Source organism: Gouania willdenowi, chromosome 16 (genome assembly GCF_900634775.1).
Source record: "Gouania willdenowi chromosome 16, fGouWil2.1, whole genome shotgun sequence".
NCBI classification, from domain to species: domain Eukaryota; kingdom Metazoa; phylum Chordata; class Actinopteri; order Blenniiformes; family Gobiesocidae; genus Gouania; species Gouania willdenowi.
Genome location: NC_041059.1, coordinates 163,870 through 180,955, shown reverse-complemented (window position 1 = coordinate 180,955; position 17,086 = coordinate 163,870). Strand labels below are relative to the sequence as shown.

The 17,086-nt window shown below is 37.9% G+C and overlaps 1 protein-coding gene across 1 annotated transcript in view; it reads left to right on the top strand.

Moving 5' to 3' along the window:
* tmem145 (transmembrane protein 145) overlaps nt 1-17,086 on the top strand; it is a 52,781-nt gene that overhangs the window by 17,540 nt on the left and 18,155 nt on the right. Inside the window, exons 3-10 of the mRNA XM_028469673.1 lie at nt 951-1,028; nt 2,742-2,828; nt 5,475-5,576; nt 7,174-7,258; nt 8,969-9,040; nt 10,659-10,727; nt 11,276-11,356; nt 15,738-15,816. Coding sequence (XP_028325474.1) covers nt 951-1,028; nt 2,742-2,828; nt 5,475-5,576; nt 7,174-7,258; nt 8,969-9,040; nt 10,659-10,727; nt 11,276-11,356; nt 15,738-15,816 — 653 coding nt within the window. The remainder of the gene's footprint in view (nt 1-950; nt 1,029-2,741; nt 2,829-5,474; nt 5,577-7,173; nt 7,259-8,968; nt 9,041-10,658; nt 10,728-11,275; nt 11,357-15,737; nt 15,817-17,086) is intronic.

Sequence of the window (17,086 nt, the reverse complement as noted above, 5' to 3'; positions counted from 1 at the left end):
CGGCTGGCACGGTTCAACCCTTCTTCCGTGGAGCCAGAGGTTCAGTCTGACCTGTTGTGCCCAGTGCGCGCCCTGGAAGCCTACATTGCAGCTACTGTAGGTTTTCGGGGGTTTGATCAGCTCTTTCTCTGTTATGGTGGTCCTAACAGGGGTGGTGCTGTCTCCAAGCAGCACCTGTCCAACTGGATTGTCGATGTGATTGCCCATGCATATCGGGCAAGTAACCGTCTCATCCCATCTGGTGTGCGGTGCCACTCTACCAGGAGTGTTGCTACGTCACGGGCTGCCCTGAGGGGAGTGCCCCTGGAAGACATCTGTGCTGCGGCCTCATCGGCGTCGCCAGGCACTTTCTCCAGATTCTACAGAGTGAATGTAGCCACACCCCATCTATTGGCTGTGGTCCTTCGGCCAGAGTCCTCTGACCCTACACACTGAAGGGTGGTAAGCAGGATTCTTCGTGACTTTTCTGGTATAAGTCATTCAGTGCTTAAAGCACCGCCTCTGGCGGTCAGCAGGGATGAAATAGAAAGAAGAGTTTCGAATGTAACTATGGTTCTATGAATCCCGAATGACCGCCAGAGCTCTTTGTCACTCAGAACCCTCGTGTGCTCGCGAGAAGATTCTGTAGGAAAGTACCCTGGAGTGACACCGGAAGATATAAACTTCCTCTGGGTCATCCAGGGGTCACGGGTGACATTGTTGGTATACATACTCGCACTGCGCATGCGCGAAGAGGAATATTCAGTGCTTAAAGCACCGCCTCTGGCGGTCATTCGGGATTCATAGAACCATAGTTACATTCGTAACTCTTCGTTTTATTCTTCCTGTAACATTTATTTATCAATCTGTGGTTTCATGGTTTATGTGTTCCTCTCCTCACAGCCTCAGGCTTTAGAAACACTTTAGTTATGAACATATTGAATATCTATATATCTATATTCTCTGTGCAGTCTCGCTGCTGTCAGAATATCCTGCTCTACTTTGACGACAGCTCCCAGTGGCCGGCCGTCTACAAGACGCCTGACAAGGTGAGTACATTTACTCTACTTACACCAGAGGGTCCTTAAAGTACACATCAAGTACACATCAGGTACACAGTACACATCAAGTAAATGGTAAAATGTTAAATGGACTTGATTTATATAGAGCTTTATCACCACTGAAACAGTCTCAAAGCTCTTTACATATCAGCTCATTCACCCAATCACTCTCACATTCACACACCAGTGGGACAGGACTGACATGCAAGGCACTAGTCGACCACAGGGAGCAACTTAGGGTTCAGTGTCTTGCCCAAGGACACTTCGACACATAGGTACTGGGATCAAACCCCCAACCTCTCGATCAGAAGACGACCCTCTACCACCTGAGCCACGGTCGCCCCAGGTACACATCAAGTACACATCAGGTACACATCAGGTACACATCAGGTACACATCAGGTACACATCAAGTACACATCAGGTACACATCAGGTACACATCAGGTACACATCAAGTACACATCAAGTACACATCAGGTACACATCAGGTACACATCAGGTACACATCAAGTACACATCAAGTACACATCAGGTACACAGTACACATCAGGTACACAGTACACATCAGGTACACATCAGGTACACATCAGGTACACATCAAGTACACATCAGGTACACATCAGGTACACATCAGGTACACATCAGGTACACAGTACACATCAGGTACACAGTACACATCAGGTACACATCAGGTACACATCAGGTACACAGTACACATCAGGTACACATCAGGTACACAGTACACATCAGGTACACATCAGGTACACATCAAGTATCAAGTACACATCAAGTACACATCAGGTACACATCAAGTACACATCAGGTACACATCAGAAACACATCAAGTATCAAGTACACATCAAGTATCAAGTACACATCAGAAACACATCAAGTACACATCAGAAACACATCAAGTATCAAGTACACATCAGAAACACATCAAGTACACATCAGAAACACATCAAGTACACATCAGGTACACTTCTTTAAAGTCTGTATAAATGAAATTCAGACATTTTCTTCTAAATACGTTAAATAGGTCATAAATGTTTTCCTTAAAACATGTAAAAATCCATTCAACCATTTATACTGTAATAGTGAAGCTATGGATTCACAAACTGTGCTTCATATTTCTGTGTCCAGGATTTAATGGGCGGGTCAGAAATCATAGCCGCGTTACATAACAGAGCCCTCATTAGCATAAACACGCCCCTGCTGCTGAAGCACACTAAACTTCTGCGGCCTCCAGCGGGAACAATACGGCCCTGATCCGACAACAAACCACATATTCAGACTCAGGGAATAAAACTGCTGGTGCCACATTTTCTATAAAATAAGAACTTTTATACAACGTGATTTAGTTTTTTGACTCTACCTGGGACGTGGGCGGAGAAGACCTTTATGTTGACACCTCGTTTGGCCTGATCCAAGCATTTTCATTGGTCTTTCACACTGCTCTCTCCCTTAGGGTTAGTACATGGAGGCGGTGCTCTTCCTGCGCATGGGCGTGGTTCCAACGCCTCTAACTGACACGCCCCCAGCGTCTCAGAGCAGAGAGAAGTGCTTGTTTTAACATGATTTTGAGACTTAATTTGATTTACTTGGTGATGTTTTAAAAGTGTCTCAGTGGTCAATGACACGTGTGTGATGTAATAAACTCATAACACATTTATCTCTGATCTTTATTATCTTCTAACCAGGACTGTTACCAGAAGGAAGCTGTGCTGAGACCTGAAAACAACCAGGTCATCAACCTCACTACGAGATACACCTGGTCAGGATGTGTGGTACGACACACATGGTCATGTGACTTCATGCATTGCATTGTGGGATTTGGGGTCCTGTAGAAGGAAGCGGAAACATTAGTTACATCATCCTTACACTGATTTCTCTTAATGTGATATTATGGGCTGTAAACGAGTGTTTCCATGGAAACACTCGTTTACCCTAACCCTAAGATGTTAACATTTACCATTAATTTGGCAGAAACCTTTGATGTTTGAAAACATCATAAATCACTTAATCTGTGTTTTTAGGGTAAAACTGGAGTGGATACAGTTAAAATAATGTGATTTAAAAATAAACATGATGCTCTCTGGGACCTTTATTTTGGAGGGTTGTTGGTTGAACAGGTTGAGAACCACCATGTATACTACACTATGTATACTACACTATGTATACTACATCATGTATACTACACCATGTATACTACACCATGTATACTACACCATGTATACTACACTATGTATACTACACCATGTATACTACACCATGTATACTACACCATGTATACTACACCATGTATACTACACCATGTATACTACACTATGTATACTACACTATGTATACTACACCATGTATACTACACTATGTATACTACACCATGTATACTACACTATGTATACTACACTATATATACTACACTATGTATACTACACCATGTATACTACACTATGTATACTACACTATATATACTACATCATGTATACTACACCATGTATACTACATCATGTATACTACATCATGTATACTACACCATGTATACTACACTATGTATACTACATCATGTATACTACACCATGTATACTACACCATGTATACTACACTATGTATACTACATCATGTATACTACACCATGTATACTACACCAATGTATACTACATCATGTATACTACACTATGTATACTACATCATGTATACTACACCATGTATACTACACCATGTATACTACACTATGTATACTACATCATGTATACTACATCATGTATACTACATCATGTATACTACACCATGTATACTACACCATGTATACTACATCATGTATACTACACTATGTATACTACATCATGTATACTACACTATGTATATTACACTATGTATACTACATCATGTATACTACACTATGTATATTACACTATGTATACTACATCATGTATACTACACTATGTATATTACACTATGTATACTACACCATGTATACTACACCATGTATACTACACCATGTATACTACACCATGTATACTACATCATGTATACTACACTATGTATACTACATCATGTATACTACACTATGTATATTACACTATGTATACTACATCATGTATACTACACCATGTATACTACACCATGTATACTACACCATGTATACTACATCATGTATACTACACTATGTATACTACATCATGTATACTACACCATGTATACTACATCATGTATACTACACTATGTATACTACATCATGTATACTACACTATGTATACTACATCATGTATACTACACCATGTATACTACATCATGTATACTACACTATGTATACTACATCATGTATACTACACCATGTATACTACACCATGTATACTACACCATGTATACTACATCATGTATACTACACCATGTATACTACATCATGTATACTACACCATGTATACTACATCATGTATACTACACCATGTATACTACACTATGTATACTACACCATGTATACTACATCATGTATACTACACTATGTATACTACATCATGTATACTACACCATGTATACTACATCATGTATACTACACCATGTATACTACATCATGTATACTACACCATGTATACTACATCATGTATACTACACCATGTATACTACATCATGTATACTACACTATGTATACTACATCATGTATACTACACCATGTATACTACACCATGTATACTACACCATGTATACTACACTATGTATACTACATCATGTATACTACACCATGTATACTACATCATGTATACTACACTATGTATACTACACCATGTATACTACACTATGTATACTACACCATGTATACTACATCATGTATACTACACTATGTATACTACATCATGTATACTACACTATGTATACTACATCATGTATACTACACCATGTATACTACATCATGTATACTACACCATGTATACTACATCATGTATACTACACCATGTATACTACATCATGTATACTACACCATGTATACTACACCATGTATACTACACCATGTATACTACATCATGTATACTACACTATGTATACTACATCATGTATACTACACCATGTATACTACATCATGTATACTACACTATGTATACTACATCATGTATACTACACTATGTATACTACATCATGTATACTACACCATGTATACTACACTATGTATACTACATCATGTATACTACACCATGTATACTAGACCATGTATACTACACCATGTATACTACACCATGTATACTACACCATGTATACTACACCATGTATACTACATCATGTATACTACACCATGTATACTAGACCATGTATACTACATCATGTACACTACGCTATTCATACTACACTCGCACAATCCCAAATAATAGATGCACAAGTCAAAAATGGCATAGTGGAGGCCCGCTTTAAAGGTGTGTTTTTCTCCTCCTCTTCATCAGGTGGAGGGTGATGAAGACGAGGAGGTGCTGAGCTGTGTGGGGGGGCGGAGCTTCCGCTCAGTGAGGGAGAGATGGTGGTACATCGCTCTCAGCAAGTGTGGGGTAAGACTGGACCTCCATGGAGGCAGTTGCTATGGCGACACAGCCTCCATATGGTGGCGTATGGCATAGAAAAAATAATAATCACCATTATTTTAGTCATAATTAAAATCAGAATTATTTGTCAACCAAAAAGTAATTTATTTTTTGTACCAAACAATGTAAAATCTATTTTTTAAACATAAATAAAATAAAATCAAAATCAAACCCAAAATGTTCCATATCAGATAATGTTTATCAGTGTTTTTGCTGCGTTTCTTCTGCCATGTTTCAGACCGCTAGCAACAACTCTCCTCATGTTAGCCCGTAAGCTAGGCTAGCTTTAGCTTAAGCTTTTACAGGGGCGGGGCTTAGGAACTAGCATGCATGTGCATCAAACAACTCAGTTAGTTTTAATAATCATTTATTCTCGTGTGTGCCAAGCTTTATTCTTTTTATAATCTTTAATCGTAGAAGTTTGTTTCATTAATCAAATAAAACATGTATAATTCCTCAATTATGTTATTTTTGCAAAGCCCAGCAATCACTCATAAAGACATCAAAATGATCAGCAGACGCTTCTGAGGAATACTGGCAGTTGACAAGCATGTCAGGAGATCAAAGGTCTACGACTTGTTAATAATAATAATAATAATAATAATAATAAAACCTTTACTGATTAAAATTATATTACTGATTTTTTTAAATTGTTATTCATTTTCAAATCAACACATCACAAACAATACATATCAAACAACTGTTTTCTACACTTAAACTTTCTCAAATATGTGGTTCAAATAAACATATCTGATCACTGGCGACTGTGTTTTTAACACACTTTAATTAACATGATTAAAAACTAATTCTAGAAATAAAAAATGTCTCTGGCATTGCCAGAAATCAATGATATGAAGACCTCAAAAAGGTTGGGAACCACTGCTTTAACATAGCTACTTTCTTATTTTAAGCCTAAATGATTTATTTCACAGATTAAAGCAGTCGCTTCAGATCAAAGTCAGGGTTCAGAGAGTTTTTATAGATAAAAACACTAGATTTTTTTAAAGCTGCTTTTACTGCTGCTGTGTAATAAATAATACATTTATTTTCTCTGCATAATGTCTTCTTCTTATTGGCTTTTTGCAGATGAATTATAAATGTGAGGAAAAGGTGAAACTGAAAGAAAGAAAATCTTTGTTCTTGTAGTAGTTTAACTTTTTTGAATAAATGGATTATCATTGATTAACACTAGTAAAGACATGATAATCATCTGTTCTGTGTAGTTATTGCAGCAAAAAAAGAGAGTGTGTCCTTATGGTAGTTTGTAAATGATGTGAAGGCGTGAACGTGAGTCTGAAGAAGAATGAATGAATAATTAAATTAATAGAGGGTTGGAACCTTTATATCTAAAACATTAACTCTTTTAATGTGAAAAACTGCTCCTTTGTTTCATAAACTTCTCATGACTCTGTTACCACGTCCTGTGGTGTTGAAATATGCATCTGCTCCGCTCTCTGGAAGCATTACTACATTATAAGTTATATATACTGTATATATTTAATACTGAACACAAAACCTTTAAAACATGTATTTTTAATAGAAGCTGCTTGTGTTGTGTCTACAGGGAGACGGTTTACAGCTGGAATACGAGATGAAACTGACCAACGGACAATCATTCTGGACCCAGCATTTCTCTGCAGATCAGTTTGGTAAGAAGAAGAATTAGAGAGAATTAGAAAGAAAGAAAGAGGAAGAATTACAGTGTGAAGACATGTCAGAACATTTAACACGTCCAATGAAACACAATGAATCAATGATGATAATAATAATATTAATTATAATGATAATAATTATAGTAATAATGATAATGATTCATCTTTTAAAATGAATTATTATTATTATTATTATTATTACTAGTACAGTGCCTTTTGAAAGTATGTATTCATATAGTGGGAGGAGCTTAAGTAGAGTTATCCATTATGTCCAAATGAGAATGTGTTTGAAGGTTGTTTATACATAGAGGTGTAAGTACTGTACTCTGTAGTGTTATAAGGGTTTATTTGTGGGTGTAAAATAAAATAGTGTGTGTGATTTATCTGGTTTAATTCTATGAAACATGAATATGATAAATGTGTTGTTGTTTTTACTCATTTTTATATTTTTTTTGTTTGGTGTATTTTTATGTATGTTTTTTGGAGTCATTATGTGTATTTTTGTATCTTTCTGTTGTGTTTTTATGCATTTTTTCTGTAATTATAGTTTTTTGTTGCCATTGTAGTGTGATTCTGTTGTCATTTTGTGTATAAATATTTATTTTTGTGTATTTTGAGTCATTTTCATATTTTTTTGTTGTTTTTTGGAGACTGTGAGTTTGTGTGTTTTTGTGCATTTTTCTTGTCGTTTTGTGTACTTTTTGTATAAATATTGTTTGTTTTTTGTGTGGTGTGTGTGTGTGTGTGTCTATCTCCATTTCCTCCGTGCGTTATCTCTCAGACATGCGAGCGTTGTGCACATAATCAGTCACAGGTTGTTGAGAGATTTAAAAAAAAAAAAGAAACCTGGAAGTACCACGAAAAATGAACGTTTTGCAACACCAAAGTTGCAACCATCTCTCTCTAAACGGCTCTGTGTGAGTTCAGCATGTACATTCAGGTGTAGTGCACGCACGTGCATCAGCCATGTGTGTGTGTGTTTACATTGTAGCTGCTAGCATCTTAGCACATAGAATAATAAAAGAAAGAAACACTCACCCTTGCACAGAACAAAAAATAATTATAGTAGAGCAGTGTTGTGGACACATCCGCTCACTAAAAAGTTACATTCCTCTGTCTGAAGAATCAAAATGTTTGTGATAAGGTCGGCTAACGACCGCCAGCACAGCCGCCGCCCACAGTCATGAGACGAAGGAGGAAGTGACGCCCGTGACCCCAGATTTAAAGGAAGTTTGGAATCACGGGAATAATATTAAATAACCATGAAATATTAACTTAAATGACTTTTAGCGGTACAAAAACTTTTTTAATATTGACCTTTTTCTGCGACACAGTGACGTCATGACCCGAAACTGGAAGTAACGCACTTAATACCGCGCTCATTGCCGAGAGAGCCAGAATCTGAAAATGATCTTTTGATAGTTTTGCGACACTAAATTACTCCAAAATACCAGATACACACACGTGGGGTATTTGGAAGCCATTGACTAAGTTTCAGGTAGAAATCACACCGCGTCGGGGAGATATTCCCTCCACACACACACACACACACACACACACACACACAGACCTTTCTTGCATTATAGATATATTATTCCTCTATCTTTTTTTGTGAATCTTTTCATCCAGTTTTTCCTCTTTTTACTTCATTTCATCACAAATAAAAGCTCATTAATTTTTCTGATCTCTTCCACTTTTTGTTCTCAGGAATCCTGGAAACCAACATCACGTTCCTGGTCATCTTCTTCATGGTCTTCCTCCTCTCCTGCTACTTTGCCTGTAAGTTCTCATGTTTTACAGATTTAGTCACAGTGAGATTTAGATATGATGCACAATAGGTCCGCCCCCTTCTGTCAGCTGATTGGTAGTTTGGTTTTTTTTGCTGGAAACACGCTTCAAAACAAACAACAAGCTAAAGTTCTGTCTCTCCTGGACGTGTGCACAGCTTACAGTCACAAACACCAGACAGAAGCACCAGGTCTGAGCGGCGAGTCCGCAGCGTCGTTGTCGTCAGTGACATCACTAATTTTGCTCAAAACTCCAAAAATACCATTTGGAAGTATTTTGTCTTTAAACGAGGCAGCGACAGTAAAGCAATAGGAGATTTACTGTACAGGCGCTGTTACCAGCTGTAGGAGCCAAAGGAGGAACACATCTAATCTCATAAAACACCAGTGACGTCATCCAGAAAATACATAAATATAGTTTTCTCAGGGAATCATTTCCTGTTTGTTGTATTTTATCCTCTAGTGTTTATTATGTTGGAGAAGAAACATTATAGTCAAATAGTTTATTTAAAGACAGTGGATTTGTTATCATAAGTTGATTATTTATATTAGTTAAACATAAATTAATGTGCAAAGGAAACTGATTGATAATTTTTTTAATTTCAACCATATAAATTATAACTTCATTTATTAGTTTTTTATTGCTTATATACTTTTGTTCATATAATCTTATCATGCACCAAACAACACTATTAGTAATTAATAAATATTTCTGACTTGTACAAATACATTGTTGTTCATAATAGAAATAATAATAATAATAAAAGGCTTCAGTATTGCGATATTATCTGGTATTGTATCGTGGTTCCTCATTTTGGTATCGTGACAACTCTAGTCACAATGTCAGAAAAACTTTATTATTTATTAAACTATCAGAGAACCATAAACAAATATCTTTTTTTCCAGACATTGTCAGTTATGTGAATCAATGATCTTGATTGTGGTTCTATAATCAATCACACTAATACATAAAATATGAATTAATTAATAACGATACAGTAGGACCACGTTTATGGTGAAAATCACAACGAAATGTATAATCCAGATCCGATTTAGATGAAACTTGGTTGATTGATTAATGACCCAACATAACTGAGTCTAATTTCATAAAGATCAATCGATATATATTAGAAATTTTACCAATGATGAGAAATAGTTGTTTTTTTTATTTTGAAACTGATCTAGAATCAGTTTTAATGTAGCCTCGTTAGCATGACGGGATGGATTCATGCTAACAATGCATGCTAACAATGCATGCTAACGATTCATGCTAACAATCATATTAATAATTAATGCTAACAATTCATACTAATAATCATGCTAACGATGCATACTAACAATTAATGTTGACGATCATGCTAACGATCATGCTAACAATCATGCTAACGATCATGCTAATGATCATGCCAACGATCATGCCAACGATCATGCTAACGATCATGCTAACGATAATCTCCCCCATTTATCTACTGTTTACCTCACTTTACTTCACCTTCTGCATTTACATCCTTTTTACACACACACGCACGCACACACGCACACACACACACACACACACACACACACACACACACACACACTCTGCATCTCATTCTGTTTTTCCTGTGCAGACAATCTGAAGGGACGACAGCTTCTTCACACAACCTACAAAATGTTTATGACGGCTGCAGGTTTGGAGGGTGAGCGTTACACACACACAAACCAGTGCCCAGCACGTTTGGAAACTTAAGACTCTGGTTATCAGTGTCAACACTTTCAGAAGCTCCGTTTTTAATCTTATCCTTATCTTAACCTTATCCTGCGTTTGCGTATGGACGACAGGCCAAACCGTAGAAAAATATATTAGTTTTAGCGTTTTAAATACTACATTTTCACAGTTTCACTATAATCAGCGGCTAAGCTAATAAGGAAAGCTAGCAGTAATTTACAAAGACAGGAAATGTTTAACATTTATGCAATTGCTTCATTTTCATTACATTTCATAGAAAATAAAACTTTTGTCTTTGTGTTTGTTTGATGCTCAATAAACACACTGTGATAATAATGACTATATTGTTAATATAACAGTTATTAACAGTTTCAGTTGGTGGTATCTGTGCCTGGTACTAATAATAATAATAATAATAATAATAATGCTTCTACTGATCACTTTTTGTTCACATTTCCACCTCACCATATATTCACCATATCTGACTTTCTGTACTTTTCCATTATTCCTAATCTCCAGTTCTCAGCCTGTTGTTCCACTGTGTTTACTGGGGTCTGTACGCTACAGATGGAGTTGGAACTGGGAGTCTGAAACTACTGGGTGAGTTCTTCACTGGTTTATGTCTGAATCACTGGAAAACCACTGGAAAACCACTGTAGGACGATGATGGATGTTAGTGTTCAACTGAATTTAAAACAGGCACATGCTGGATTCATATAGTGTGTGTGTGTGTGTGTGTGTGTGTGTGTGTGTGTGTTTGATCAAACCCAGCTCAGGGTTAAGTTCAGGTTTAACCTGAGAGTCCAGCTCCATTAAACCTGGTTCTAACTGGAACAGTGGTTTCATCAAAGAGAAAACACCTTGGTTACCATAGTAACACTGTCCGTGGGTCAAACCTGCTCCTGAGGTTTAAAATCTGCTGAGTCATTCTCATGAAACCACGTCATTATTAAAGAAGTCATTTAGTGATTCTTTAAAACACTCAATAAGTCAAAAAGACTTTTATCCTTTTTTGTTTTTAAATACCACTTAACTATAAGATATTTTAAAAGTAAATTAAACAGAATATGATGTAAATGTTTAAATATGATTATAAATCCATACAAATGATGATATAATCATTATTACATGTTTAATGTGTAGCGTATTATTAATGATATCACAGTGTGTTTAAACCATCAGTAATAATATATAATATATACGTGTGTATCATCACCTCTGTTTACCACACGTATAAATGTGTTTATTTATTGATCAGAGATTAATAATGAGAAAGCTGTGGGAGGGGCTTCAGGGACAGGGCGGAGCACTAAGGCTCCCAATGACAAAGATACACTATCACTTTAAGAGACGTACCTCCGTGCACAGCTCACCTGTACCTGCAGCGTCTACAGTGTTGGATGTGACATCCAACAGCATCCAACAGCATCCAACAGCATCTAACAACACCACTGCTGTTCATTTAGTGCTGAGGTCATCAAACACTCACTATTCTCATTAATTACATATTATTTAATTATGAGTTACATCATCTCTTTATTAAACGCTGACAGGTGTTAAACACACGTGATCAGTTGTTTTCTATGATAAACTGACTAAATAATACCATCTTTTTTTTTTTTTTTTTTTTTTTTCACCTTGTCTGCACATGCTGTTGAAGGTTAACACTACAAGAAGTGCAATCTTTTAACAGCAATGCATATTTTATTATTGCAATTAAATAAATGAATTTATTTCATTGCATAATTGTGACCATCACCAGCCCTCCCTAGGGAAGGGTAAATACTTTATTAAAGGGAGGATGTAAAAAAGAGAGGGCAGTGTTACACCAGGGTGAGGGGGGTGGGGGGGGGGAGTTAACAGGGAGGAGGGATACAAGATAGGAAAACGAATGGGTGGGGAATAATCAATAAGTTTCAAGTGATGTGATGTGAAATTGTGGTTGTGTATATTGTGCTTATTGTTGTGTTATCAAGCCAGTCTGGTGACCAGTGTGTGGTTTAGGAATAATGGTGGTGGCTGTGAGCAGAGGAGGAAGTGAGTGGAAGTTACATAAAACAGGTATTTGGGAACAACGTGTCTATGGTTGAGCCCAGTATGAGTGTTATCCCACAGCCCAAGGCCAGTGCGTCCATGACAAATGTGATTCCAAGAGCCGCTACTGCAAAACCCATGAGCCGCCCCCGGGCCCGAAGAAGCAGTCGGGCCAGCAGAAAGAGCGAGAGATCTAGGGGCCCCCGGCGACCACCCCACGGCCAAGCAGCCCCCCGAACGCCCCCAAGGTCCCAAGCCGAGAGGCTGCCATTGCCCCCCCCATACACACCCGAAAAGCCCCCAAGGAGCCAAGGACCCAGCGCACCACGCCACCGACTCCAACCCCCAACCCCCAGGCCCCCCAACCCCCCCAGCCCACCACCACCCACACCCCCGCGCCCAGCCCCCCCGAGGGGAGGGCCCAGAGAGCCCCCCGCCCGAGACCCCAGCGGAGGAGCCGAAGCCCACGCCCAGCAGACGACCAGAGCCACGCCGAACGGGCAGCCGGCGGGCACCCGCCGGTGAGCCCAGAGCCAGCAGGGACCCGACCCCAGGCCAGGAGGACCCGGAATGGATGCAGCACCAGGAGCAGCCCGCCCAGGGCGAACGACCACACCCCAAGCCGCATAAGGCACCAGGGGGCCGCTGGGGGTCCCCCCGCCGGTCCCCAGGCACCCCAACCTAGCCCCCCCGGGCGCCCCAGATGCTGATGCCGCCCGCGCCACGAGCTTCAGTTCTTTAAAGCCAGGGCCCCCTCCAGAGGCCAAGCCAGACCGCCCCGCCGGGATGTGGCCCCCTAATCTGGCCCCGACACCCTGCCTCACGGGGGATTGCCCAAGCAGGGGCCGCACCAGAAGGTATGCAAGGGCCCGGCACGCGCCACCCGCCCCAGAAGAAGAAAATAAAACCATCTTTAACCCTTTAAATCTTTTAAAATGTTTAAACCACAAAAAAATCAGGTTCTCAACTTTCACTTCAATCATCTTCAGTATTTTTGATCCAAATACTCGTTAATCTGAGACAAGAAATCTATAAAATACTTATTGACTTAACCAAATTATATGAAGTTATGGACCTCACTAAAGACATTATAACTGATATTAAGAGATAGAATATAATTCCTTAGCTAAACATGAGTTCACGTATTGACTCAATAAAAACACTTCTATATTTATTCCAATCAGTGAAAGTTTAGAACAGTTTTTTCAGAATGGACTAAAGTTATCTCCAGATTTATATGGTCAGGGAAAAAACCAAGAGTAAAATTCACAACTTTACAACTACCTAAAGAAAAAGGAGGACGAGCTCTTCCATGTCTTAGAGACTATTATAGAGCAGCACAGATTAGACCGTTGGTTGACTGGTGTAAACTAAGCTATAGATCCAGATGTTAGGAGATAGAAAGCTCAATGTGAAATGGAATATTAGGTAGTACATTAATTGGAGACCCTTCATTAACCAGTTATTAACCAATAATCCTTGGATAAAAGAATCCAAAAGAACTACAGCTGAAATGTTTCGATGGTTCACAAAGATCCAGCCTTTACAGTAAATTTGACATCAGGTTTAAGAATTGGTGTAATTATGGTCTTACTGCGTATTGTACACTCCTAGATCAGAGTACAGTCTTGAGCTTCCAGGACCTCAAGGATAATTTTAATTTACATCAACAAGATCATTTTAAATATCTACAAATTCAAGATTTTATTTACAAGAAGTTCCTAAAAGACAATAACTTAACAGGAACAGAAATCTGAGAGATATGCTTAAAAGCCTATAAAGACAGACCTTATCAAAAAGTAATATCTAAACTATATTTGGCTAATCAAAATTTAAAACCACATCATACTCTGAACATTAAAACAAGGTGTGAAGCAGAGTCCGGTATCACAATAGTGACCAGTTCTCCTTCCTGGAGACAATTCAGTTGGAAGAACGTGATTGTTTTTTTTCTCACTCACAGAAAATGAAATATTCTAATCAGTCTGATTATGTGCAGAGACTGTGGCTGCATTTTGGTTGGGTTAGTTTTTAACAGAACTTTTATTTTTGATTTTAAAATGATGTGATTTTACCTGTTAAGGGTGTTTTTAGTCTCATGTAAGAAGACTTTGACTAGAAAATGGAAAGAAAGATGCACCAACCATAAATGAGTGGATTAATTTGATCTACAATATATACACAATGGAAAGAATCACATTTAAACTAAGAAATCAATTTGACATATTTGAGGAGAGTTGGTCAAGATGGTTTATCTATGTGTCAACTTTCAGACCTGACTTTATAGAACATTAAGTAATCCTTAAAAGTATAGTTTCAGACCTGATCAAAAATTGGTGTACAAACAAAGGTTATATATATATATATATATATATATAATTTTAATTTCTTTCTTTATTTTTTACTTTCTCCACATAAATACTGGTTGTGATGTGAGATGGTTCTCCTTTTGTCGTGTTATTCTTCTTGTCCTAAATGTTTTTGTTTCTAAAATTAAACCCAATAAAAAATTTAATATAAATAAATAATAAATAAAAAATGTTCAAACCACAGAAACTTCTTAAATGTGTTTGTCCTTTATTTTCACTGCTCAGTAACAGATGATGTCACTTCCTGTTGGTCTCAGCAGTGGTTTTTTATTGGCTGTTTAATCAGATTAAAAGCTGCATGCGCCCTCACGTCTCTAATCATTAAATCTGTGATCGATCTCATGGGTCTAATGAAGACGTGTATTTAATCTGAACACTGTCAGCTGATTGGCTGAGCTGGAGAGCTCCAAGCTGAGAAGAGTTTGATGGACAGGGAAAAGGGGGGCGTGGTCACAGACGGCTTTAAACCAGGGTTAAACCGTAGGCCTGGCTCTACTAAGAACACTTGGATGAAAAACTCCCGATTTCCTGATATTCCAGATGAATAAACTATAAACTAGTTGTGTTTGTGTCTCCAGGGAAGTTCCTGTTCTCTGTCAGTTTCCTGGTTTTCCTCCTGATGCTGATCCTGTTGGGGAAAGGATTCACTGTGACCAGGTGAAGATGGAACACACACTTAGTTCTTTTTATTATCTGTGTGTGTGTGTGTGTGTGTGTGTGTGTGCCATAGGCAACATTTATCTTTTGCCTTATCTTTTAAACCTTTTTCTTTCCATATTTTAACATATTTTCATCACTTTTTCTTTCCATATTTTTGCTCCTTTTAATGTATTTTTGCTACATTTCTCCCATTTCTGACACTTCTACGTCACATTTTAATGTTTTTTCTGCACATTTTTTTTTCAGCACTTATAAACCCTTTCTAACACTTTTACACCTAATGTCACATTTTTATTTCTGTACATTCTATGTTATGTATTTCTGTAATGTTTCAACCCTGTTTTGCTCCTGGAAATATAATTTTTCTGATGGAGCTCCAAGGGATTAATAAAGTTTATCTAATCTAATCTAATGTTGACCCATTATTGTCACTTTTAACCTTTTTTCATCATATTTCATGCTTATTTTTGCCTGTGGTCTAAATTACATATCTGTGGGTGTGGTCAAGCATCAGAAGATGTTTAATATCTTGTATAAAACAGCTGTTTGACAGCGCTCCGTTTTGGGGGTGTGTCCTTGGACCACACTTCCTCTACTTATTGGGGCAAAATGAAATGAAAGTTAACTTCTTGAATAAGTCTAAGTTCCTAGTGAAGTCATCCTTTAGTAACTCTGTAAGTTGATCATTTAAACTGTGAAAGCTGTGCTGTTTATGATAAATCTGTTTTAAACCTCCTTTGGCAGATGACAGATATAAAGTGACTTTTTGGCCCATATAAAGGAGCTAAACCAACTTTTTAATTGTTGTACAGCCTTATGTGGAAATATATCTGGAATCATTTGGATTGGGTCGAGTAGTTTAGGAAGAATGTTCATTTTTAGAAGAGACACTAAACCTAGTCAGGAAACAGGGAGGATGTTCCACCTCCAAGTCCAATTGAATTCACTCAAACAGGCAAAGTTAGCTTTGTACATTTGTTCAAAAGTTGGCGTTCTATGTATTCCTAGATACACAAAACCATCTGGTGACCATTTAAAGGGGAACGGTGATGGAGTCTGGGGTTTTTGTTTAAAACTGCCTAAAGGCATAACTTTATTTTTTATTAATAATCTATTAATCGTTTCTAAAAAGGAAAGGGGTAGATATTGTAGGTTTTGTTAGGAAAACCAGGACATCATCCACATAAAGCGTGATCTTGTGCTGCCTGCCTGCTATTGTGTAGCCATGTATGTTGTCATTGGATCTGATAGCTTCTGCTAGCGGCTC